At 28.8% G+C, this 27,512-nt stretch overlaps 4 protein-coding genes across 4 annotated transcripts; 3 read left to right on the top strand and 1 right to left on the bottom strand.

The window, feature by feature from the left end:
• Positions 1-64: 64 nt before the first annotated feature.
• Positions 65-2,274, top strand: LOC126681529 (patatin-like protein 2). The gene is made up of 5 exons (XM_050377073.1): positions 65-377; positions 749-1,120; positions 1,223-1,387; positions 1,472-1,774; positions 1,862-2,274. Exons 1-5 carry the CDS (start codon positions 246-248, stop codon positions 2,114-2,116), a joined length of 1,227 nt encoding a protein of 408 aa, XP_050233030.1. The 5' UTR covers positions 65-245; the 3' UTR covers positions 2,117-2,274.
• A 5,601-nt stretch (positions 2,275-7,875) lies between these two features.
• Positions 7,876-10,141, top strand: LOC126680186 (patatin-like protein 2). Its single transcript, XM_050375244.2, has 5 exons — positions 7,876-8,090; positions 8,440-8,811; positions 8,908-9,072; positions 9,177-9,479; positions 9,871-10,141. The coding sequence occupies exons 1-5, from the start codon at positions 7,959-7,961 to the stop codon at positions 10,123-10,125; spliced, it is 1,227 nt and encodes a 408-aa protein (XP_050231201.1). The 5' UTR covers positions 7,876-7,958; the 3' UTR covers positions 10,126-10,141.
• Positions 10,142-11,005: 864 nt separating this feature from the next.
• LOC126680178 (patatin-like protein 2) lies at positions 11,006-13,621 on the top strand. Its single transcript, XM_050375235.1, has 5 exons — positions 11,006-11,438; positions 11,545-11,925; positions 12,033-12,194; positions 12,652-12,987; positions 13,160-13,621. The coding sequence occupies exons 1-5, from the start codon at positions 11,322-11,324 to the stop codon at positions 13,415-13,417; spliced, it is 1,254 nt and encodes a 417-aa protein (XP_050231192.1). The 5' UTR covers positions 11,006-11,321; the 3' UTR covers positions 13,418-13,621.
• An 11,716-nt stretch (positions 13,622-25,337) lies between these two features.
• Positions 25,338-27,402, bottom strand: LOC126684509 (patatin-like protein 2). The gene is made up of 6 exons (XM_050379488.2): positions 27,022-27,402; positions 26,700-26,881; positions 26,422-26,608; positions 26,157-26,318; positions 25,577-26,052; positions 25,338-25,473 (listed from the first exon to the last, which is right to left on the bottom strand). Exons 1-6 carry the CDS (start codon positions 27,202-27,204, stop codon positions 25,383-25,385), a joined length of 1,281 nt encoding a protein of 426 aa, XP_050235445.1. The 5' UTR covers positions 27,205-27,402; the 3' UTR covers positions 25,338-25,382.
• Between the last annotated feature and the right edge of the window lie 110 nt (positions 27,403-27,512).

The raw sequence follows: 27,512 nt of genomic DNA, 5'->3' as shown, positions 1-27,512 counted from the left end.
GAAAAGGTTCTATAAATAGCCATATCCGAAACAACATTTATAACATCATAAATCAAGCAATAATCCAAATTAACATCACAAATCAAGCAATATTCCAAATTAACATCACAAATCAAGCAATATTCCAAATTAGGCTTTATATACTTTACAAAGTATAATAAGTTTCGACCCACTACTTTATTAATTTTCACTTCCTTGCCTACACTTATTTTACTAATCACTAATCAACCCATCAAATTTTTGTAATGGAAGGAGTAAATGTACCACTTCAAGCGCCAACGTACGGAAACCTAGTCACCATTCTCAGCATTGATGGAGGTGGCATCAGAGGCATTATCCCTGGAACTATCCTCAGTTTCCTAGAATCTGAACTTCAGGTAACTATTTTATACTTTTTACTCGTTGCATGGTAAATAATTTACAGTAATCATGCAACGTTACTGAATGTGTTAATATATATAGTTGTTACATTGATCTATCAATGGTTTTGAACCTGCTACTTTTATTTCCACTACAATAAATATTATGGTTAGTGCAACAATTTTATAAATTGAAAAATTTATTTAATTTTTTACATTAAGTGACAACTATAAACTTTAAGGATTCTGATTAATAGATTAGCTCTTACCAAGCGTATTTTGTGGGTTTGCAGTTTTATTTTTCACATTTTATTGACATAGATGAAAAAAGATTCAGTATATAGTTACATACATGCATGTTTACTTACTGTTTTTGGTCTGTGATATAGAAACTAGACGGTGAAGATGCAAGAATTGCAGACTACTTTGACGTGATATCAGGAACAAGCACAGGTGGTCTGGTGACGGCCATGCTTGCTTGCCCTAATGAGAAGAACCGTCCGATGTTTGCTGCAAAGGATATAAAAGAGTTCTACCTCAATGAATGCCCCAAAATATTTCCTCAACGCAATTTCAAATTCTTTCCCCATACATTTAGCGTCATCAAAGCTTTATCAGGACCTAAATACGATGGAAAATATCTGCATCGTCTTGTTAAGGAAAAACTTGGAAACACTAAATTGAATCAGACATTAACTAATGTTGTCATCCCAACATATGATATTACAAGACTCCAACCTACCATCTTTTCCAGCTTTCAGGTTTTTATTTTCTCCTCTTCATAAATTAATTTCGAGCTTAATTTTCTTCAGTTTATATATTTTAAAATGTTAACTATTGTTTAATTTTTGTGTAACGTACAGGTTAAGAAAAACCTATCCTTGAATGCTTTCCTCTCAGACATATGCATTTCCACATCAGCTGCACCGACTTATCTGCCCGCTCATTTCTTTGAAACCACCGAAGAGAAAACAGGGGCGGTGACAAAATTTAACCTTATAGACGGTGGCGTTGCTGCAAATAATCCGGTAGAAGACTATCTTTATATCATTTCTTTATTTTAATTTGAATTTCCAAATCAAAAAATTAATAATTGTTGATTGTTTTTTCAGACATTGGTTGCTATAGGAGAAGTGACAAACGAAATTATAAAGGGAAATCAAGATTTTTTTCCAATAAGGCCAATGGACTATGGTAAATTTCTAGTGATATCTTTAGGAACTGGCGCGCCAAAAGCTGAAGAGAAATGCATAGCTGGTGAGGCTGCAAAATGGGGCGTGTTGGGTTGGTTAACAGCAAAGGGCTGCACGCCTTTAGTGGACGTGTTCAGTCATGCAAGTGGTGACATGGTGGATTTGCATATCTCTGCAGTATTTCAAGCCCTGCACTCCGAAAACAACTATCTCAGGATTCAGGTGTGTGATGTCTTATCTTAATTATATAAAAAAAGATTACTAATTAAGCCTAATTTTATGTTAATTAATGTTTTTTGTTGGGTACAGGATTGCACATTAAACAAGAAAACTGCTTCAGTAGATGTGGCCACAAAAGAGAATTTGGATGATCTTGTCAAAGTTGGTGAAAAGTTGCTAAAGAAACAAGTTTCAAGAACAAATTTGGATTATGGAACCTTCGTACCTTGTAAGACAGAGACTAATGAAGAAGCTCTTACAAGATTCGCCAAACTGCTTTCTCAAGAGAGACGCCTTCGCCAAGCTCAATCACCCCACGGATCACTCGCTGCAAAATCCAAATGATTATAACATAGTTTCTTTGTTGCTTAGTTAAACTTTGTTTTATGGATTAATTTATCATTCAAAATTGTGCTTGAATAAGTTCTCAACAAAGAAGAACAAGTTGAAAGATTTATTCATTTTTTTATTAAGTTATTTGTGTTTGTAAATCATGTAATAAATTATACAGCTTATGAAATTATTGTTTAAATAATCGTTTATTATTCATATCTTTTTTTTTATCATAGACCAAACTTTAATAAATAAAAATATTTATAATATAAAGATAAAAACTCTTCATCAATCTTCTTCTTTAACTATGGAGTTATATTTGTATTTATATTTAGGTTTGTTGGGTTCAATTAAAGTGTGAAATTCATTTAAAAATAAATTTTTATGTTTAGTATCACGAATTTTAATATGAAATTCATTTTCAATGAAATGAACTGAATTATTGTATATGATGTAAATTCAAACTTCAATTTAAATGTTTTAATATATTGAAAATATTCATATTCATATTTTTTATTATATTTTTTATATTTTTCTTCAAATTCCACATAATAAAAAAACAAAATTGGTAGGTCGGTTCGGTTATTTAAAAAAAAAATTCAAAACCAAATCAAACTGATTGTAAAAAAATCAAAGTTGAATCCAAATTGAACCGATGGTAAAAAGAAAATACAAAGTCAAACCGAACCGAGAATCGATTTTTTAAAATTTCGGTCAGTTTGGCTAAAAACAATAGAAAAAAAAATTGCAAAAAAACAAAAAAAAAATCGGCCGGTTCGGTTAATTTTGGTTTTAAGAATTCAAAACCGAAAAACATTGAAAAAGATTGAAAACCAAAACTGATCCGATTTCTTTTTTCGAAATTTAAGTTGATTCGATTCATTATGGTTTTAAAAAGATAAAAGCCGAAATCGACTTTTTTATTTCAAAAATTGCGCTCAGTTGGGTTTAAAATAATAAAATTAAAATATCATTGTTATCATAAAAATGATTTATTTTTAAAAATTTACTTGCAAAATTCTATCAGAATTTTAAATAAGGATAATTAATACTACAAAAAAATCCTAAATTTTGTGGCAGCAAAATCCGTCACAAAACTGAGTTTGTGACGGATTAATGTCTGTCATTATAAATGTTGTCGCTAATTATTAGTGACAGACATTTATTTCCGTCACAAACTTGTGACGGATTGGTCAAAATCCAATCTTGTCACTCTAAATAATCCGCCACAAATTGTGATGGCAGGTTCCATTACTAATCCGTAAAAAATTGTGACGGATTTATGACGGAATTTGTTGTCACAAAAATTGCCGTCATAAATTTATAACGGATTAGTGACAGAATACCATATTTGTGACGACATATTCCATCATTAATCCGTCACAAATTGTGACGGATTTGTGACAGAGTTTGCTGTCACAAAATGGTATTCCGTCAATAATAATTTATGGAATTTAATTTTGCCAAACACACCCTCAAGATATTAGTAAGATTCTGAGAGATAGTTGAGTGGATGATTGACCAAACCTATCAAAAATATGAATAAGTTAAGGCAAAATAAATTATTTGAATCATCACAACAACTTACATAGAATTACTTCAATAGCTTTTCTTTTAGTTTATATCCACAGTTTTATGAATTCATGTGACTTTTTTATTTTTTTCTTTGTTCCAAAATATTTTTTGAATTCGAACTAGTTATTTTTTTTCTAAATTGAATCTCTTTATAATCCATAATTTTACTTCATTTACTCAATATATCTTGATCTTTAAACCTTACAAGTTTGATAAATTATTTTCAGATTTTGGCAAATATATAAGCGGTATTATATATGATAAATAAGATAAATGTTGTATACATTAAAATAGTTGCATCACGTTAGTTATAAACGAGTTATGTATCTGAAAAAAGTAAAAAAATAATAGATCGAATTGACAAAATTTAAAGCTCACAGTAAATTTATTAAACAAACTCTACTTGTGGATAGTAAATTCATTTTGCCATTTTTTAACAGTTAAACGCCTAATCTATTTTTTTTTCAAAATAAAAAATTGTTTGAAAATTTGTTTTGTATTCATTAATTTATTTTAGCGGAAAGGTTTTAAGCCAATCTTGCACATGTGGCAAATTTTCAGGCAAATTTGTCCAAAAAAACTTTCCATTGAAATGAAATAAAATTTTAATTACCAAATTGTAATATGACTATAGTTTGTGTACTATGAGAAACAATTACCCAATATAATTAGTTTAACCAAAATTGTACACATTCTATCAAAACCTTTTAAAAGTCGTAAAATTTTCTGAAAATCGCTTTTTATTTTTTAAAAATTAATTTAAATATATTTAACATAAAATATATTTAAAATTAAAAAGGAAAAAAATTGTCAACTGAAGTGTTATATGATTTAGATAAATCTATTTTAAAAGTTATTAAATCGACTATAAAAATTTAGATAGATTTGCGGCGAATTAACCAATTTGTAATAATTTATTACTTATAAAAGATTTTTGATAAATTTTCAAAAATTAAAAAAGTTTTACTTTTTAATACCATTAGACCTCTTATTTTTAACAATGATAATAATAAAATGATGTGGATGTTGATGACGATTATGTACTAATAATAATAATTGATATATGACTTAACATTTGAACACATGTCTAGAGAGATTTATAATCTAAATATTTATTTGAAGATAAGTTCATATAAAGTTGGCCTAATGGTAAAAAAAACCCAAACCTTTACGATTTGTTGCAATTATATCCAAACTTTTTAATTTTTGCAATAATATCCAAATTGCATTTTTTTGTTGCAATAATATCCAAATTGCATTTTTTGTAGCAATAATAGTCAAATTGATGGCTAAACTTGTTGTTTTCAATTAAGATATTAGGCTATTATTATGTTTTGATGTATAATAATATAGTAAAAGTCCCAAAAAATGGTAAAAAACTCAAAAAAAATCACATAAAAAGTGCAATTTGGATATTATTGCAACAAAATAATGCAATTTGGATATTATTGCAAAAATTAAAAGGTTTGGATATAATTATAACAAGTCGTAAAGGTTTGGGTATTTTTTTGCCATTAAGCCTATAAAGTTTGATGCTTCATCCTGTTTTTAGGATTTGGGAGAGTTTAATTTCTGAGGAGGTGGAGGCATGCATAATACCAATTTAACACTCAGACACCACGTATGTCTTTATCTAACACTTAGATGTTCAAAAGCCGAATCCACCATGGCTGCCTTGAAATAGTCATTTTTAAGCTCTTGGCTTCATCTGTACCAAAACATATTACTTTAAAAAAAACCTTAATTAGTTCCATGCACGTCTCTTACATATGCCAAAATTTGAGTGTACATTTGCCTGTCCTTCAAGAAAACACCTGTTTTACTCGGTCAAAATTAGCATATTGTTTTTAGTTCTTTGATGAGGAAATGTAAATATGTTTATCCACAAATAATTAATTAATTAATATACATAAGATAACTGAAACTTACTATTTTAAGCTGGTTTATTACTATCATTAGCCTAATCATTATCATTAGCGCAACGTGCATTTTCTTAATGCATCATGGGTATATGTCAGATTTGACAAGGAAATATTTAAACCTTTTTTTTTGGTCTTTTGTGACTCTTAATCGTCAATTTTTTCAATTTTTAAAGAAGTTTACATCACTTAAAAAATAAGTAGCATCAAATTCAAAATTTTCAAGTTTATTGACCAAAGAAATTTCAAGTCAAAAAAAGCAATCATATAGTTATCATCAAACAGTTTATTGTATTTTGATCAAATAAACTGAAAACAAGACTTGACTGTACACATGATATGTATCTATAAACTAATTAAAATCGATATCATGAAAATCCAAGTTTTAAACTATACGAAAATATTAATTTGTTTTTCTGGATTGGGTCATTTTTTGTATGTTAAAAATTAAATTTATTCGAATTCAGATTAATTACCTTTTGACTTTTTTATTCATGACCTAAATTTATAAAATTATCAATTTTAGCCTATTTTTTAATTTTCGGATTTCAATTGTAGCCATTCATTCAAATTACAATGAAGAAGGCAATAAAAAAAAATGGGAGGAGATTTTCGCACTCCACATGTGATAATTGCACTCCAAATATGATGTTTATTAGTGGACATTGACCTTATTGTCCTCTCTCATCAAGTATTATCCCCTATTTCTTTATTTACAGCAGATAATTTATTTATTTTCAATTCCTAATTGTATAGAATGCTAATTTTCGGGCAAATAAGCTTTGAAATTAAAAAATTTAATTATATTACTACAAAATTGATAAAAATGGATAAGAAAAATTTAAAAGAATGAAAATTTAAAACTTATAAGCTATTAATAATTGATAAAATATAGATAATTAATTATTTATCAAAAAAGAATTAATAATTCATTTTCAATACTCTAGCAAGAATTTACCAAAGTATAAGAATTAATTAGCATATTGTCATGCAGATTGTTTATTATTATTGGACAAGGTTTAATCATACATTATAACTATTATATATTATGATAAAATTTAAATATATGAAATCATGTAATCAGTTTTGTAAATATATTTTTTGCATGAAAATTGAACATATTTTTATGCTTAACTACATGCATATTATATATATATATATATAAAATAAAATTATTTCTTAAAATTTTATTAATAATAGAAATAAAATGTTTCGTATGATACTTATATATATAATCCAAACTAAAAAAATCAATACATATATACAATAAATTATCTATTAAAAAACTAAAAATAATATTCTAAAATAAATAGGTAGATAAAATCAGCAGATGAATTAAAAAGGAGAGAAGAGAATTATTTGCAATTATAAGTTTTTTTTAGTTAAATTTGCAATTATAAATTAGTCATCAAACAATTAAAAAGCTATAGTATATAATAATATTTAAACTAGAATACTGTTAAAGCAAACAAATCATTGGAATAATAGAAATAGAAAATAAATACTAATATTATGTTTTAAGAAGGGATAGTACTGTCATTTATAAATAAATACTAAGAAAGTGGAGTGCAATTATAAATTAGTGGAGTGCAAAAATCCCCACCCAAAAAAATAGAATGAAGAAAATTTAAATAATGCCCTTCATATTGCTCCATATTGTTCCAATTTGTTTTTTTATTATCAAAAATTTCAAATAAGGACATATTTAAATTTTTTCCAACTGCAATTTAAACAAATAGCTACAATTAAAACTTAAACTTGAAAAATGAGCTAAAATAGATAATTTTAAAAGTGTGGACTATGAACGAAAAAAGTAAAAAAAGTGAGATATTTTTCAATGGTTAAGACAATGTTAAATAGTTAAATCCAATTTAAAACAATATAAGATTCCTTATAAAAATTGTTTTAAATAGTAAGATATTAGATATGTATGTATTAAACAAATATAATGGATTTTTATACAAACAATATATATATGCTTTTAAAAAAAAAGTAAAAGAAAAACTTCGATTACTTTTGATCTAAAATTAAAGAATGGGACAAGAAATTAAGGCCTAGTATCTGAATTAATACGGTGATGGCTGATTGATTATTAAGTTCCTCAGAGAAATGGGCATGCGTTCCAATTTTGAAACATATACATTCAAATAAAGTAAGGTCAAATGTCAGAATAATCAACATTAAGATGAGAAACACGCACAAGAAAAAGGCTCTATAAATACCCATCTCCCAAACAGCATTTATCAATTCACAATTCAAGCAATATTTTCACATCTCTCCCAAGTTTTAAGAGTTTAGCCCCAATACTCTATTCTTAATTACACACTAATTTCAGTGATCATTCATTAATCCCGTCATAAATGGAAGGAACAAATGCACCACTTCAAGCACCAACTTATGGAAACCTAGTCACCATCCTCAGCATCGATGGGGGTGGAATTAGAGGCATTATCCCTGGAACTATACTTAGTTTCCTAGAATCTGAACTTCAGGTATATAATGCAATGCTGGGTTAAACTTTATGGGTTTATAAGTATACTTAACCATCCATTAAATTAAATTAGGTTTTATCAATAAAATAGCTCACTTTTAACAAAATGGAGTAAAATGCTCACTTTGTAAATTTGCCATTGATTATTGATTTTTACATCTTATAGTTATATAATATGTAGAAAAAGATCTATTACTAACATATATCAAATAATCAATTGATCACAACTATAATTATATTTAACTCATATTGTAATAAAAGTTTAAACCGTTACGTGAGAGTGTAACTATAATTTTATTATTATTTCTAACAACACATATATATCATTATTTATCTTGTCTATCGTTTAGAAACTAGATGGCGAGGATGCAAGAATTGCAGACTATTTTGATGTGATATCAGGAACAAGCACAGGTGGTCTGGTTACGGCCATGCTTGCTTGCCCTAATGAGAAGAACCGTCCAATGTTTGCTGCAAAAGATATCAAAGACTTCTACCTCAATGAATGCCCTATAATCTTTCCTCAACGCAATTTCAAGTTATTTCGCAGTGCATTTAAGATGATCAAAGCTTTATCAGGACCAAAGTACGATGGAAAATATCTGCATCGTCTTGTTAAGGAAAAATTAGGACACACCAAATTGAATCAGACATTAACTAATGTTGTCATCCCAACATATGATATCACAAAACTACAGCCTACCATCTTTTCCAGCTTTCAGGTATGTATTGTGTTCTAATTTATTTGACAAATCCGAGCTTAAAGTTAATCAAGTTTCAACTATTTATTTGATCCATGTACTTTTAATTACCTACAGGTTAAGAAAAATCCATCATTGAATGCTCTACTCTCAGACATATGTATTTCCACGTCAGCTGCACCAACTTATCTTCCAGCTCATTTCTTTGAAACCACAGAAGAAAAGACAGGGACGGTGACAAAATATAACCTTATAGATGGTGGTGTTGCTGCAAATAATCCGGTATAAGATTAACTACATGTCATATCATAATTATATTTGATTTCTCTTAAATATGTTAACTAAATTGACAAATCAAAAATCTTTAATATTGTAACTTTTATCAGACATTGGTTGCAATAGGAGAAGTGACAAACGCAATCATAAAGGGGAATAAAGATTTTTTTCCAATAAAGCCAATGGACTATGGTAGATTTCTAGTGATATCGCTGGGAACTGGATCGCCAGAAGCTGAAGAAAAATGCAATGCTCATGAGGTTGCAAAATGGGGTGTGTTGGGTTGGTTAACAGCAAAGGGCTGCACGCCTTTAGTGGATGTGTTCACTCATGCAAGTGCTGATATGGTGGATTTGCATCTCTCTTCTCTATTTAAAGCTCTGCACTCGCAAAATAACTACCTCAGGATTCAGGTGCCTGATTTTTTTAGAATTTACAATTCTTCCATATCTAAATTTTTAAGCCATTTTGATGACCGAACTGCTAACAAAAATATATGTAGATTTCAAATTTATTGATATAATTTGTCATTTTAATTTCACATCGACAAGTATATCATTTGCGCGCAATTTTTTTCCTAATGTAATATTGAAATATGAAGTTTATTTTTTTTATCTTATTAGTACTATCCCTAATCAAAATGTAACTAAGAGTACTTATTTGATTTTTTTTTTTAAAAAAAACACTAAAGAAATAAAAGTTCAACACTTAAACAAACTAATGTAATTTTTTCAAAATAAAAGAAAATAAAAGGATTATTAATAATGAAGCACAATTAGATATTAATTAATATTTTACGTTCAGGATTCCACATTAAATAAAAAAACTGCTTCAGTAGATGTGGCCACAAAAGAGAACTTGGATGATCTTGTGAAAGTTGGCGAAGCATTGTTAAAGAAAGCAGTTTCTAGGGAGATTTTTGACTTCGGAACCTTCGAGCCTTGTAAGAAAGAGACTAACGAAGAGGCTCTTTCAAGATTCGCCAAACTGCTCTCTCAAGAGAGACGCCTTCGAGAAGTTCAGTCACCCCATCCAATAGCTGCAAATTCAGAGTTATGATAACGTACAGAGATTCAAATTCTTCAATTTGTTATATAATTAAATTTATTTATTTTATTATTTATGGAATAATATCTCATTTAAATTGTGTTTGAATAATTTTATAAATGCAAGCCGTAAGAATTCATTCATTTTTTAATGTTGTTGTTAATGTTCTTTAGACTTGTAAATCAACTAATTATACAACTAAGGAAATTATTATTTGAATCATCTTCCATTATTTGCTTCTTCTTTTTAAAATCTAGAGTCTTAATTGCATTTGTTTTAAGTATTAAGTAAAATAAATTAATATATCAATAATCATGATGAAATTAATAAATATATCATAAATAAAAAAAATCATCTATCTATTTTTATCAAAATAAATAAATTATATTATTATCAAAAAAGTTACAAATTTTTAATCTAAAATTTAAATAAATTAATAAATTATATTTTTTCTCAATCAGACTTTTTGTATTTGTTATTTAGATATAATTGGTACAAAATATAAAATCACTAGATCAAACTATTAAAATATTTTATTTAAAATATGTTTATTAATGTTTGTGTGTGAATATATTAATTTGTTTTGCCTTATTAAAATGCATTGAATGTAAATATAATCATCATATGATAATACAGTCAAGTCTATGCACGTAAAATTTAAATTATTTAATCTATTTTACAGATGCGTCTCACTATGCAAACAATATTGAATTTTTTGCGAAGAGTATTTTTATTCCAAAAAAAATGATTATATATATTTATATGTTTAATCAAAATGATAAATATTTTTTTAAAAAAATTAAAATTATTTAATCCGTTAATTTTACTATTTATAGCAATTATATCCAACCTTCGATTTCTATATCCTCCTAATATGGCCAACTTAGGTGACTAGCATATTTGCTTATTTCACATGCGTCAATGTCCATAAGCAGATGAGATATATTACGCCCCCTTAACTAATAGCCTGTCTGCAACCCTAAAAACAACTCCAGCAGCAACAACACTTGTAGAGCAGCTTCACATTGTCGCTGAGATGCATGCAATAGTAGTATAAGGTGGCTATGGAAGAGAGAATTTATTTGCTAGGTGGCTTCTGAGAAGTGACTCAGCTATCTATATTCTTATGATATAAATGGACGATCGATGATGAGAAACGCATCATTAATTACTTAAAAGCTTTGTGGAGCCAGTGCAGGTTAGTTTTAATGGAAGAAACAAATTCTCATCTTGAAAATATGGTGACCATCCTCAGCATAGATGGAGGTGGAGTCAGAGGAATTATTCCTTCAATCATACTTGCTTTTCTTGAATCTGAACTTCAGGTATTATCATTTGCTTACATTACATTCTTATATTGTGATGCATTAACATTTACAATCGTATAAAAACTAATTACTAAGAAGTTGGTTTTGTGGATGATATTGTTAGAAATTAGATGGCGAGCATGCAAGAATCGCAGACTATTTTGACGTGGTTGCCGGAACAAGCACAGGTGGCCTGGTGACTGCCATGCTTACCTGCCCAAATCAACCAAATGAGAAGGCTCGCCCACTGTTTGATGCAAAAGATATCAAAGACTTCTACGTCCACGAATGCCCTAACATCTTCCCACAAAGCAGTTGGAAAATTTGGCGATATTTCGTTAATAAGTACAGAGCTTTAAAAGGACCCAAATACGATGCCAAATATCTGCATAACCTCGTTAAAGCTAAACTAGGAAATACCAGATTGAACCAGACTTTGACTAATGTTGTTATTCCAACATTTGATATCAGAACTCTCCAGCCTACCATTTTCTCCAATTTTCAGGTTTAGTTTTATTCAACTCAGGGTGTTATTTTTTTTAAATTTAATTAGAGAAATATAAATAAATTTTATTGACTCAACTTGTCATGTTTTTAATTTTTATTGGTCAGGTTAAGAATACTCCATCCATAAATGCTCTACTTGCAGATATATGCATTTCAACCACAGCTGCACCAACCTATCTTCCACCTTATTATTTTCAAACCAAATACGTCACCGGGAGACCAAGACAGTTCAACCTTATAGATGGTGGCGTTGCTGCAAATAATCCGGTGCCTATTTATTTTATAATATATTAACTATGTTTAATTCATGAAATGAAATAGTATAATATAGAATATTTAAAAAATGGAATAGCTATTACCAATGGGAGTTGGTCCAAGTGGTAAGCGGCTTGGTATCGCTTAAGCAAGATCTCGGGTTCGAGTCCTTGTGAATGCAGAAAATTCCCACTGAAAGACTCCCCCACCATGCCAGGTGCGCGACACGGGTCGGATCCGGATTAGTCAGGGTGAAGCCTTGGAAACCGGATGGACTTACCAAAAAAAAAAATGGAATAGCTATTCTTTATGTTTTTTGAGACGAGTATTTATTTCATAAAATTATGAAATAGTAACAATTTCATGGAGTTATTCCATGAACTATAATAAGAAATAACTATTCTAGACTTATTTTGTGAACCAAACATAGGCATTAATCTACAAGTGTAGTGATAATTTTTCTTATCAGACTTTGGTGGCTATAGGCGAAGTGACAAAGAAACTACTTAAACAAGAGGAAAAAGAAGAAAATAAAGCAGATGAAAAATTACAACACTACTTTCCAATAAAGCCAATGGATTATGGAAAATTTCTGGTGATATCATTAGGAACAGGTGCACCCAAAAATGAAATGAAATACAATGCTAATCAGGCTGCAAAGTGGGGTATATTTGGTTGGTTAACAGCCAAAAGTTCAACACCTTTAGTTGAGGTATTTACTCATGCTAGTGATGACATGACAGATTTGCATATTTCTGAGGTTTTTCAGGCCCTTCACTCTGAACAAAACTACCTCAGGATTCAGGTACGTACTTTTTTGAACTAAACACGGTTAGTCTAGCGCAAAATGAGCTAATTTACCCACAACTATACAATAAAATTGATAAATATTTTAAATGAAAAAACTACGATGAGTTGGGTTAATTAGTAAGTAAAAAATATTATTATGAATGGTAATGATGAATACGTGGATGCAGGAACATAATTTAAGTGAAAAGGCCTCTTCTATGGATGATTCCTCAGACGAGAACTTGAATCGTCTGGTGCAAATTGGTGAAAATCTGTTAAATAAACCACTTTCACGGGTCAATTTGAAGAGTGGGATCTTCGAACCTGCAGTTAGTGAGTGGAAAACTAATAAAGATGCAATTACAAGTTTCGCCAAAAAGCTTTCCCAAGAGAGGGCACGACGTCGTTCACCACCTCACGTAATCCCTCCAATTTCTAAATCATAATTAACTGTTACGCCAACTTCAGTTATCTTTGTGTGTGTGTTTTGTTTGTGTTTGAATAAGTATCTATCTAACTGGATACAATTTGTACCAGTTTCATACTAAAATTCTGGGGTGCGGCTCAATTTTTGTATTTAAGATTTCGTCTAATTTATGGGAAATACTTGTGTGAATCTAGTTTGCCACGTATTTCTCCTGATTTACTCACACCCTCCACTGCTTACGTGTACCTAAATTTAAAGACTAAAGCATTAACTCACTCCCTCAATTTGTACATGCTGAACAATTTACTAACACCCTCCACTAATTATTAAAAATTATTAGTTGATTATGATTAATTTTAAATAAATTAGTCGTATAAATACTTATATGCACATAAATGAAGCTAATTCTAATCACATTGAGATTAATTCGTATAAATATTTATATGCATATAAAATGACACTAATTCTTATCACATTGAAATTAATTGTACCGTTTAATTATTAAACAAGAGTGATTTATAATTAGTTCAGTTTTATTTGGATTCAGTGTTATTTATTTGTTATGATTAGGCTCATCATGCTTGGAATGCTCTTTCACCTATTTTCTATTCTTTTTGTATTAGTGGATGAATCGGATTTTTTCCGCATGTGTGTAATTGTCGAACTATATAAATTTCTTATGTTATTGAATTATTTTATTTTACTATTTTTCAATTGATTTATTTAAAGATTATATCTACGTACGGAATGAGTCCGCTTTCACTATATATATATATATGAACTAACTAAAAAAATAAAACAATTTCTTCATGGCTGCAAATTAAAACAAAAGTTTGGCTTGTTTGTATGTGTTATTATCATACTTGCACGTAATGAATAATTCACTTATGTCCGTACTTGGAATGTCTTTCAAATAAAGAAATAATTGGCAATTTACCAAAAAAAAATGACATGTCATCATCATCAATTTTAATTCTCCTGACGTGTTTTCTGCATAGCTTCAACTACTAAAAAACGCCGATTTAGCGACCGATATCATTTCCGTCGCTAATTGTTATTTACCGACGGATTTGGCAATAGAATCTGAAATCCGTCGCCAAATCATCAAACTGTAATGGCGGGAACTTCCCGCCATTTTCCAGACCAATTTAGTGATGGATACGAAAATCCGTCGCTAAATGGGTCTAATTTAGCGATGGGTCATAGGATCCGTCGCTAATGTATCATCTAAGTGAAACGCGCTGTTTCACTTAGCCCCGTTTAGCGACAGATTTATTTGATCTGTCGCTAAACTGGGCTAAGTGAAACGATGCGTTTCACTAGCCGTTTTAACGACAGATTATATTCTTTAGAGCGACGGATTACAATCCATCGCTAAGACGAAATTATATTCCCACCCTCGTCACCGCCTCCACCTACCACTGATGACGGTGTCCCAGATGTCGACGACACCACAGAATTGTAGTGTAGTGTAGGGTCGATTTAGTATACAGTTTATGTATCGTATATTATTATATATTTATATATTTCAGCGGTTTCATATAGTTTTGTGTTGTTTAGTTTGATTGCATTTTTCGTGTATTTAACAGGGTTTAAAATTAAATAAAATGCCGAAAAATGAAAAAAAAAATTGGATGTGAAAAGCCAATTTACCGTCGGATTTGGCGATTTACCGACGAATTGCAGTCCGTCGCTACACCCTTCTTTTTCATGAAGGACTAATTTGGCGACGGTTTAGTCCGTCGCCAATTAGCGACGGACTTGAACCGTCGCCAATTAGCGACGGACTTGAACCGTCGCCATAGTCCGTCACTATTTGGTGGCGGACTGGCGACGGACCAGACCGTCGCCAAATCAGTCGTTGTCCATCGCCAAAAGCGTCGGTCAACAATGCCTTTGGTGACAGATTCACTTCCCCCCGTCGGCGAATCCGTCAGAAACGTGTTTTCCGACGGATTTCAGCCTTTAGCGATGAAAAAATACGTCAATGGGAAGTTGTTTCCTAGTAGTGTTCCAAAAATTATCATCATTAGCTTTCAATTTTTTTAATGAAGATAGGCTATCAGATCAAATTTTGGGAAACTCTGAAATATTAATTTTACTCAAATATAAAAAGAGACATTAAACATATAGTTAAGTTTTTTATTTCAGAATTATTAATAAATTACATTTTATAGGAAGATGAAATTTCCTTTCTTATCCGTTGACATGTTTTCGGGGAATTAATTTTGAAATAAAAAAATAAAGTTGTTATATTATTGGCTGGATCATCAAAAAATGCCCCATTTTTTTGCCTTTTTTCATTTATGACATCACCTTTCAAAATCTTCAATTTTAGCGTATTTGTCAATTTTCAATTTCTACTCCCATTTGTTCAAATTGAAGAAAAAAAATCAAATATATTGTTTATACTGATTCATTTTATTCCAATTTACATTTTTATCGTAAAAATTTCAAACATGAAATAATATAAAGAGTATATACTTAAACCTTTTTCTACTCTAATTTAAACAAATGGCTATAATTGAAAATGGATTAAAATTGAAGATTTTAAAAAATGAAACTATAAACAAAAAATGTTAAAAAAATGGGATAATTTTTGAACGACTAAGCCTTTATTTTAAAATTTCGTAGAGATTTGGCTTATATAGGTCTAGGAAAAAAACAATTATTATTAGGTTAAAAGTATTGGTTTTTCTATTTTTTTTTTCTCTAATATTAATACCGAAACCTTTACATGAAACTAAAATGTAATATGAAAACAGTAATTTTTTTTAAATAGAAAAATATATTCAATTAGACCTAATTGAATATATATCTTAAGTATTTCCTTTCCCCTCTCTCTTAAGTTTTTAATTTTCTTGGAAATTTCACTATGAAAATTAGACCACATTTCAATTTTTAATTCAAATATTTGATATTGATTTGAACTTTGTCCCTTCCTTTTTGCGCAGTCTTAACTTTGTAATTTGGATGCATGTAAAAGAGAAAAATACCGGATCCAACTGTGAAGCATCGAAGAAAGTGCGTAGTTTGGTCAAATTGATCAAGATTCATTAGGTAATGAACTTACATAATGAACTTGATTAAGTTGGACACTAACTTGTTTCTAAATTCTTTTTATTTCAGTTTAAAAAGTATTAGATGTAGCAATAACTTGTTCTGCTCAAAACATTACATATATAAAAATAATTGAAATGGTCAGCATCCTTACCCAACTTCTTAAGGCCATCTGGTTTATATATTTTCTTCATACAACGAATGAAGATGATTGATTTGTCAAGTGAACACTCGAGAATTAATAAAACTAACATATATATTGCGGACCTACAATTTCAGTTGTTTAATAAAAATATTATAAAATGAGAGTGATTCATATGAGACAATAAAATATTTTTAATTTTTTTTAAATCACGATTAAAAACTTTTTTTGAAAATAAACAAAAGTTAAATAAATAAAGAGTGGCGCTATTTACATTCGTAAAATATGAGTCTACTTCTTTTTTTTTATTTCAAAAAAGCCTAACTTAAATAGAATAATTCACATTTATTTTCTGCTATTTCTTCCCAAATTACCTCTATGCTGTAATCTTTTCTAAAAACCGATTGATTTTTTTTTTTTGTGTATAGAATTTAAAGTTTGCAGAGACCATCAAAATTCAAATTGCTCATATTAATCCAAATTGCCCATTATGAATTTGCTGCTAATAATTTAAAATTTAATTATTTTGTAGGTGTTAAGCATAAGCACATGATTCATCCTTCCACCTTTACATAATTAAATTGTCAAGCATAACTAGATTTTAATACATTTCAAGAATTAAAAAAAAAAGGGTTAAGCACCGTTCCAATGGAAAATACAACACGAGTTTATTTGATTACAAAAGGCAGAAGGTACCAGAAAAAACTCTTGACTTTTTTTCAAAAGTACAGATCAGCCTTTTTTTTGGACACAATAAGTTCTCGTGTTTTTAAAATTGAACAATTAAACCCTCGTTGTTTTAAAATCGAATAGATAAACCCTTTTAGTTTACTTTTGAGACACTTACCTCCCCAAATTTTCGGTAAATATTTTAAACACTAAAATTATTTTTAAACTTTTTCCCTATATGATTATGAGAGATATGTCAGTTATTAACGAGTATTTCTAATAGTGTTGGACAAAAGGGGTTATTTGTTCTATTTGAAAACAAAAAGGACTTAATTGCACCCAAAATAAATAAAAGGTTTGATCTATATTTTTGTAAAAACTACGAGGGTTTTTTTGTACCTTTTGCCATTAAAAAATAAAAGAGTGATCAAACCAGTTTCAAAAATTCAATAAAGGAGTCAATCAATTTTTAGAAATTAGAAATGAGTAGCATAAAGAGGCTGGAAAAAAGTTTAGGATTAAGAAAATCAGAGTTTTTCTATTTAAATAAGTTAGTGTTTTTCTAAAAGGAAATAAAATAAAATAAATAAATGCACATGCCATGTGACACATTATTTATAGATGGTTCATGATGGAGTCTGCCTTCTGATTCGGTGGATTGACCTGCAAAACAGGATAGAAGCTAATCGGACGGTGGTTGTCCGATTAACTCTCTAATGCTAAAGTCAGTATTGAGTTTGAGTAGCGTTTTGAATATATGAATGTAATTGTGTGTTTAGGCATACCTCAAACTCTTTATATAGTAGTTGAATGTATACCTTGTAGTCTTGGAATAGCAAAGTGATTCCTATTTAGTAGGACCCTAATTAGGAGTGTAGTTTCTTATTCGAATAAGAGTCCTATTTAGGAATATCTTCCTAAGTTGGAGTTTATATCAAAATAGGAAAAAAAATCGCGGATTTGTTAGTTTGGCCGAATCCCTAGATCGACGCGCTTTGTCCGAGTGCTCAGGGGATTCGGTCTTGTCTTTCACTATTAGAAAACTGCGTTTTAGCGACGGATTTTAGTGACGAATTTAAAATCCGTCGCTAATTTCTTTTACCGACGGATTAAGCGACGAATTTTAAATCTGTTGCTCAATTCGTCAAATAATTGGCGCGAGTTATCCCTCCAATTTTAGCGAAAGATTTTGACGAATTTAGCGACGGATTAGCGAGGGATTTGGAATCTGTCGCTAAATACAGAGATGTAGCGACACTAAATACAGATAGCGACGGATTCAGAAATCCATCGCTAAATACAAAGATTAGCGACGGAATTCTGAATCCGTCGCTAAATAATTATTTATTTGAAAAATATTAACTAAACAATTAATTTTAAAATTAAAAAAAATATTTATTTTAATGAAATATTTATTTTAAAAAATATTTATTAAAAAACTATTTATTAAAAAACTATTTAAAAAACTATTTAAATTTAATTTTTATTTAAAAAACGTATTTATTTAAAAATATATATTTATTTAGAAAAATTATTTTAAAATAAAATATTATTAGAATTATTATTATTTGAAAAAATAATTATTTAAAAAGAAAAGTAAAAAGGTATAAAAAAATATTTTTTTTAAAAATATTGTTTCAAAATAATTAATTATTTATATGAAAAAATAATTATTTTAGTATGCGGGAGTAAATATTTTTTTAAAATAATTATTTTAAAAAAAATTAGTTTTTTATTTTTTTAACTTTTTTTATTTTAAAAAATTAGTGACGGATTCAAATCCGTAGCTAAAATCTGTCGCTAAATTTTTAAAATTTCGTCGCTAATTTTTTTTTCCGTCAGTAAAAAATTTAGCGACGAGAATTTTCGCGACGGATTAAATCCATAGCTAAACGTATTAGCGACGGATTTTGGCCATTTAGCGACAAATTTTAGTAGTGTTTGAGGATTGAAGTATTACTCCAGGCAAGACGAATCTCATGGATTCGACTATTGGTTTCATCTGGCTTAACCCTTTGGACGGAAATCTAATATCGTCTGAGGATGGATCTCCTGCGACTCGGCTCCATAGTACTTATGATAGGATTCGGTATCCATCAGTTCATAATTCTAATGTTCACCCTAAGTATTTCTCTTTTCTACAAATAAAGACCTGAGTAAGAAATATTAAATGCTGAATCACGTGTATGATCAACAAAATAAATAGATATAACCCGATTCAAATTAAAGTACATTTTAAAACTTCGCCAGACTAATCGTGAATTGATTTCTTACTTCTTTCACTTATGTAAATCTTTTATATAACAATATTAAAATATAAAACATTTTATGCATAACAAATAAATTTTTTGATAATTTTTAAATGTTAAGTTTTATTTGTATTTTTATAAATATTAAATAGAATGAATACGATTTTTTCATGTTTTACGCTAAAAATTAGGCAAAATATTATAATGAACCCACAATTATGATATATTTATCAAATATACCATGATTTTAAAATCGTATCAATTTAATTCATCATTTATTCGATATAGGTTAAATATGCCCAAAACTCTTGTGGAGTGCCAAAATTTAACTTTTTTAACCTCTAAATTAAATATTTTGAACTTCAATACAGTGCTGGAAGAGCTGTTTAGATGTTAAATTTAAAACTAAATGATTTTTTTACAATTTTAACTATTTGATCAAATTTATCTTTAGAAAATAACTTGAATATTTGTATCTGTTAATTGTATAAATTAGGATAAATACATTCAATCATCAATTTAACTATTTTCGTGCACAAGATTCTCATTTTAAATTAAAATAACTCTTACTAAAGTGTTTCTAAAGATCAATATTAAGTAATCGTCTATGAAATTAAAAGTTTATAGAAATAACTTTTTAAATTAGGCATAATTTGGAGGTTTAATATCCGTCATTTTGACGGACTAAAATATTCAAATTATATTTTAGAATTATGTTTGATAAAAGAGTATTATTCCATACAACCGTTGTGCCACGTCATTTTACAACAAGTCAATGAGCATTTGCGGTAGAGAATTTTTCAATCATTACTTATTTTTTATTATTCAATTTTCCACATAACTGAACTATTAGTTTGTTGCACAAATGACATAGCGCAACGATAATGTTCAATAATTGTTTTTGATAAAATGGTTAAATAGAGGTGGCCATGGGTCGGGTCAGTCTGTAAACCGGCCTGGTCAAATCCGGCCAGAACCGGACTAAAACCGGCCGAAATCGTAGAAAGATCAGTTACGGGCCGTTCAAATTTTTTGAACCGTGAACCGGCGATCTGGATTGGAACCGTCGGTTCAAAGATGAACCCGTCAATAAAAATTATTATTAAATATTTTTATTATATTATATTAAATTATATATATTATATTTTATTATACATTAAATATATCTAATCACTTAAGCAGTCATAAAGTAACCTTTTGCAAGATTGCAAATAGTCACTTTGTGACTACTAACCAAAATTGTTAAGTACAAACTTTGATTCTTTATTAATTTAGTAGTAATTATGCCACTCCAATGGAAGAGATTTTTATGTAGACTCGGTCTACCACGTCATCTGTGGACTAAGCCAATTATATTATAATACTTCATTAAAATAAGAGTATTTTTGTAATTTCGTTTGTTATTTGCATACACTTTTGAATAATGATATTACAAGAATACCCTCAATTTAATGAGGTGCTATGATATGATTGTTTTAGTCCACGGATGACGTGGTGGACTGAGTCTACCTAAAAAAAATTCAATGAAAGTATACTACTAATATTTAATTACCACATTATCCATATATTTCAGTTAACTTATATATTATATAATTTAATTAAAAATTTAATATTATAAATTTGTAAAAGATTTTATAAAAATTATAAATATGTTTTTTAGTATTATTTGTTTTAGTTAATTTTTTTAGTTAACATAATATTTAAAAAATTTATTTTATTTTATTATTTTTTTACGATATTATCTCCGCGTGTTATTTTATTTTTAAATTATATTTTTTAGTTTTTAGTAATTAAATTTTAATTTTACTTTCAATTTTTTTGAACCGTCGGTAATCCGAAACCGGAACCGGCCGGTTTCTATTTTTTCTTGAACCGCGATCCGGCGGTTTCGAAGCAGAACTGCTGGTTTATGATCTGTGGCCACCTCTAGGTTAAAGTTGCTAATATAGAAACCTATATTTCCTAAATTTAATCTGATATCTAAAATAATGGACATCTAACCTTCGCAACAGATGCGACAGCTCAACTCATCTTGAGTACTGTTGTTTATATAGCTCCAATAATACAGTATGAGCTATTAGAGACATCAGATAAGTTAATTTATCTGTTAGCTATACTTGCCGCCATTAATCAATTTCTGAAATGATACTGTGATGCACATCATTGACTTCAAAGGCATTCCATATTTGGAGAAATTACATGAATTTTAAATAATATATGTAGCAGCAAAATTAGATATTAGACTGACCCCACAAAATATGGTCTTGTTTGTTTGTTTGTTTTTTTATTATTAGAGGCCACATACTAATACAATAGGTTATTACATCATTAATTTATGGCCTAATGTTGCAAAAAACTCCGACTTTTTAGTACCTTTTTAATCCTATCCTGACGTTGAAAATTGATCAATTTTATTCTATTTCGCATTTTATCGTTTTAATTGTACCTCTATTTTTCAATTTTTGTCAATTCTTTTTACTTAAATAATGAAATCATTCAATTAACTAAATCTAAAGATAAAATTAAATTTATTTCCATTTAAAAAAGTACAAATAAGTCCTTTATTTTTTAAAACTAACTAAAAACCATAATTAAATTAAACTAATTTAAATTCTAAATTAATTTAACTAAATCTAAATAAATTTTAAACACATAATATGTGCTAGACATGGAGAATATTTTTGAATTTGTTCCAAATGAAAAAAAACGTCAATTTAATATTTTAGGGTACAATTAAAACACAAAATTGCAAAATAAGATAAAATTGACCGGTTTATAATGTCAGGATAGAATTGAAAAGGGGCTAAAAGGTCGATAGTTTTTTAAACATTAGGCCTTAATTTATAACATAACATATATATATAAAAGTGTAATCGCCGGAAAACACTTCTAACTACGGACAAAAATGCCCTCTCTCAATTTATAGACTTTAATTGTTAAAAAAATTTCATAATCTGATCAATCAACCACAAACACTTCTATAAACATAAAAATTCTCTAACTTTAAAAAAAAAATTCTAATCCTCATCAAACATTTAAAAATCTTTTTTAATCTTAATTACATATAATATTGTAATCTCTCAATATGGAATCTCTCTACATGCATTAGATTATTTAAATTTTGATTTAAATTTTGATTTCTCATTCTATATTTAGATAATATTAAGTATAAATCACGATAAATATAAAAAAAGAGAACCACGAGCAATAATCTCAAATATAAATTATGATAAATATAAAAAAAAAAGAAACCACGAGCAACAATTTCAAATGTAAATTATGATAAATATAAAATTAAAAAATCACGCTCACGCTCACAATTTCAAATATAAAAAATAAATGATTAATTATAAAAATTTATATATATGATTTAGCATATAAAATATATATTTATTTATTTATATTTATTATTAAAAATAATATATTAACGGATCACAATATCAATCATTATATTAATTAACCATGTCTAACAAATAGGTTCACGAATATATATAATTTAATTTTTAAAAATTATAAAAAACAAATCTAAAGAAATCATATGAAATTTTATACTTTGTCTTCTTTATATGGTCATACGTATTAGCTTATTTTTATTAAAATTTATTTTTTTATTTTTTATATTTAACTAATATAAAATATAAAAATGACAAATATAAAAAAAATTATATATGACAGTTTTAAATATAAATCATGTTACATATATATTTACCAAATTACATTCAATAATCTTCTATATATTATATAATTGAGAAGACCAACGGAGCCCTCTCATTCATTCTCACCAAATAGAGCATTCCTGTTAGTTCCCACCTTTTTCAAACTACTTATTTTAATTAAATTTTATAATACTTCTAATTTAAATTAGTCTTCATATTCATTAAAATAACTCAGTATTTGATCATAATTAAACTTCAAAAATCGTTGGGATGTTCCAGCAAAGTTAACTACTATTTTTTTCCTTTCGTGGACTTCACCTGCTCTTTAATGTAAGCAATTTCTTTTAATCACTAACTCATGTGATTACATGTATGTATGATCAATCGTGGACTTCACCTGCTCTTTAATGTAAGCACTTTCTTTTAAGGAGTTTTATACGATGTAAAACTGAAATCATGAAATAATAATCTATCTATATACTTATATAATTGAGAGGACCAACGGAGCGCTCTCATTGATTCTCACAAAATAGAGCATTCTGGTAGCCTCCAATTTTTTTAAACTACTTATTCTAATTTAATTATTTTAGATAAATTGTTATCATGAATTTAATTTAAATTAGTATTATAATATATATATAGATAAGTATTTAACAATTGAGTTGTTGAGAAAGTGATAAGTTTCAAGTTAAATACAATTCGTCAAATTTCAATCTATATAAACTCTACCGATGTACTTTTAATTTACATGAATAATTCTATTCAGCAATTCTATTCAGCAATTTTATTCTAACTACTGGTGCGATTAATATTCCAAGAAGGTATATTATTATTTTTTACAGTAAATCTTATATATAATAGAGATAACTTGCATATACTGTGAACAGTTAGTATTGTTTTGTTCATTATGGGTGTGCAATATACACATATCTAATCTCCTTGCAATGATGAATGGAACACGTACCCACTAATATATGTTATAGTCATAGACTAACTCAAATCTAAGTCCCTTGCTAGAAAGTATGCATATGTTAGTTAATTTCCCTTAGCATTAGATTAGTAAATGTACGTGTGTATAATTATTAAAAACCTTCATTAATTAGTTGAACACAATTAAGATTAGGACTAAGAATAATTACTTTAAAATTGGTAGGTAGAGGATCATACCTCCAGATATTGTGTTAAATCGTCACGCGTTTTTTTTATTTTTCTTAAGAGCTAATTAATGATCTATTAGATAATTTTTCTTTTACGACGAAACTCATAATTGTAGCTAATTTAAAGTGTTGCACCCCAGTTATAAATTAATAAATTACTTTAGATAGTGACTTAAAGATAAGATACTTTAAGGTAAAAATTGATTTCATTCCACTCATATTTTTTAAAAATTAATTTCATCTAATTTCTATAATATTCATTCTAATCATATCAATTTATTATTTATTATATTGATAGATTCAGGGTGCTTTATTTTCAAATTATGAAAAATTTAATATCATTCTTGAAAGTCATTCGAAAAATAACTATAACTTTTTAAAATTTCATTATAAAATTATATATAATATAAAAAAAACTCAATATATTAATATTAAAATATATACTCTATTTATTCGTAGGAAAAATAGTACTATTAGAATTCGTCACTATAAAGCATTATGATGAGAAGGAAAATAAATATACAACTTTTGCCAATGTAATAATTAAACACATGTTTTCTAATAGAAAATGAACAATAATCTTTTTATTATCAATCGTAAAAAAATCAAACTGCATAAGAAAATTTTATAAATATTGTAAATTATTGATTATTATGGTATCCAGCCCATATTTATTATGAGAAGTAGCATCATGTATAAAACTCTAATACAAAAAAATTATAAGAATATAAAATGAAAAAAAATATATTTTATAGATATTCATATACTTTAGAAAAATTTATTACAAAAACTATTAGAATGTATTTTTATTTTATTTAATATTATTAGTTTCCATACTATTTATTATAATTATTTTGGCATTCTATTCATTTTTTAAATAAAAATATTACTGTTTATATAGAATATGAAATTGATTTCGCGCAAATACGCGAGCCTACGACTAGTTTTATACATAAATTGTAATAAAGAAATAAATTATGAATCACGTGCAATGCACGTTCACAACAAACTACAAACTAGTTGCTATAAAAATGTAAACTCATAATAATATTTATACAAGTGTTTGTCTCCGAGCAACAGCTTTTCCATGCGGTGATCTGGCCTCACGAAGCTGCTTCTCCCTCGACAACAATTTAGCCAACCTGCGCATTAAAACAAACCAAAACCCAAAAGAGACAAAAATGTCAAATTATTTACATATTTGATACAATAGTCACAGAATAACAAATTAATTTATCAACTTACTTGATAAGAGCCTCTTCATTTGTTGCCATATAGGCCGGCGCAAAGGCACCAGTGTCCAAATTAACCCTCCCCACTTGTTTCTTTAGCAATTCTTCACCAACTTTGACGAGATTATTTAAGTTTTCTTTTGTCGCTATATCCACTGAAGACAGATTTCCGGTCAGTGTATCATCCTGAATCCGAATGTAATTTTCTTCAGACTGCAGAGCCTGAAACACAGTGGAGATGTGAAAATCAACCATGTCGCTGCTGGCTTGCATGAACGCATCAATCAACGGAGTGGAGCCTTCACTGGTTAACCATCCCAGCAATCCCCATTTAGCTGCATCGGTAGCCTGGAATTTTTCTTCACATTTTGCTGAACCGGTCCCTAAGGATAGCACCAAGAATCGGGTATAATCTGTTGGCTTTATGGGGAAGAAATCTGGATTAGCACGGTTAATTTCTTTCATCACAGCATCCATAGCCACCAAAGACTGGAATATTTTTGTACAAGAGTTAGAAAGATCAATGTATAAAAATTTCCATGCCAAAATAAATCATTAATTAAGTAAGAATTCATCTCACATTATCATATTACCGGATTATTAGCCGCCACACTACCATCAATAAGATCGAACTTCCTTATTTTTCCGGCAGAATCTTTGGTTTCAAAACCATGAGCGGGAAGATAAGTCGGAGCGGCTGAAGTTGCAATGCATATATCCGATAAGAGAGCATTCAAGCTTGGGTTCTTCCTCACCTAAACCGTGAAAAACCAAAGCCATTGAAAGTTAAAATCATGAATATTGGAACGAACAGAATTGGAAAATCCACTGATGGAGAAATATGTTCTGTATATAAACCTCAAAGCTTGAGAAGACAGTAGGCTGAAGGTGTTTAATATCAAACGTTGGGATGACGACATGTGTCAATGTCTGATCTAATCGTGTATCTCCAAATTTCTTCCTCAGAACATGGCGTAAATGTTCGCCATCATATTTTGGTCCTGTCAAAGACCTGACCAGATTCGTCGCAGGAGCAAAAATAGACCTGATTGATAAATAATCCTATAATTGATTAATTAGGAGTTCGTGTAACTTGACAAAGAAGGAAGTGTGAAAAACAAAAAACTGGTAATTACTTGTCTTGAGGAAATATTTTGGGGCAGTGTTCGAGATAAAATTTATTAATATCTCTAGCAGCAAATAATGGGCGATTTTGTTTGTTCGGTATGGTGAGCATAGCAGTGACAATACCGCCGGTGCTAGTTCCTGTAATCACATCAAAATAATCTGCCAATCTTGCATCCTCACCGTCCAATTTCTGCGCATACATTGCACACAAAAATTAACTAATACTAAACAAAACTATCAAAAAAAAAAACAATACTAAACAAAAATTCATAAAGATAAAGGAAATTTGATCATTTTTGTTCATTGAACATATATGTATAAGAATGGAACCTGAAGCTCAGACTCCAAAAAGGCGAGAATTGTTCCGGGTATAAGTCCTCTAATTCCGCCTCCATCAATGCTAAGAATGGTGACCAAGTTTCCGAAAGTTGGAGGCTGCAGAGGTGATCTTGGTGTTGGTGGGGTTGCTTTTTGAGTTTCCAGGTTCATTGGGTGGCTAGATATGGATAACATGATATACAAGTATTAAACTAAAACCAATAAGCTATAACTCAAATGGTATAAGCGCTGTGGGTTCGAGTTCTACCACAAACGTTCCTCCCTTCAAATTATCAAAAAAAAAAAGTAGTATTAAACTAAGGTAGCAGGAAACAGAAGATAAGATGCAATTAAGAGAGACAAAGCTGTGTGCTGTAATGATATGTTTTTGTTCAAGGGAATTTGATGCTATACATCATTTATAGAGTAAGGTTTAATTCTTTAAAAAAAAACCCACCTTGCACTTTTTTTTTATTTATACCCTGACCTTGTAAAAACACTAT

Source organism: Mercurialis annua, linkage group LG1-X (genome assembly GCF_937616625.2).
Source record: "Mercurialis annua linkage group LG1-X, ddMerAnnu1.2, whole genome shotgun sequence".
NCBI lineage: Eukaryota > Viridiplantae > Streptophyta > Magnoliopsida > Malpighiales > Euphorbiaceae > Mercurialis > Mercurialis annua.
This window is presented reverse-complemented; position numbering and strand designations above follow the sequence as displayed.

Coding starts and splice junctions, on each gene's coding strand:
- LOC126681529 (XM_050377073.1), top strand. CDS start 246: ATGGAAGGAGTAAATGTACCACTTCAAGCGCCAACGTACGGAAACCTA. Junction 378..748: donor TCCTAGAATCTGAACTTCAG/GTAACTATTTTA, acceptor TCTGTGATATAG/AAACTAGACGGTGAAGATGC. Junction 1,388..1,471: donor GCGTTGCTGCAAATAATCCG/GTAGAAGACTAT, acceptor TTGTTTTTTCAG/ACATTGGTTGCTATAGGAGA.
- LOC126680186 (XM_050375244.2), top strand. CDS start 7,959: ATGGAAGGAACAAATGCACCACTTCAAGCACCAACTTATGGAAACCTA. Junction 8,091..8,439: donor TCCTAGAATCTGAACTTCAG/GTATATAATGCA, acceptor TCTATCGTTTAG/AAACTAGATGGCGAGGATGC. Junction 8,812..8,907: donor CCATCTTTTCCAGCTTTCAG/GTATGTATTGTG, acceptor AATTACCTACAG/GTTAAGAAAAATCCATCATT.
- LOC126680178 (XM_050375235.1), top strand. CDS start 11,322: ATGGAAGAAACAAATTCTCATCTTGAAAATATGGTGACCATCCTCAGC. Junction 12,195..12,651: donor GCGTTGCTGCAAATAATCCG/GTGCCTATTTAT, acceptor TTTTCTTATCAG/ACTTTGGTGGCTATAGGCGA. Junction 12,988..13,159: donor AAAACTACCTCAGGATTCAG/GTACGTACTTTT, acceptor ACGTGGATGCAG/GAACATAATTTAAGTGAAAA.
- LOC126684509 (XM_050379488.2), bottom strand. CDS start 27,204: ATGTTATCCATATCTAGCCACCCAATGAACCTGGAAACTCAAAAAGCA. Junction 26,319..26,421: donor CTGTCTTCTCAAGCTTTGAG/GTTTATATACAG, acceptor TTCACGGTTTAG/GTGAGGAAGAACCCAAGCTT. Junction 26,053..26,156: donor GTGTGGCGGCTAATAATCCG/GTAATATGATAA, acceptor AAAATATTCCAG/TCTTTGGTGGCTATGGATGC.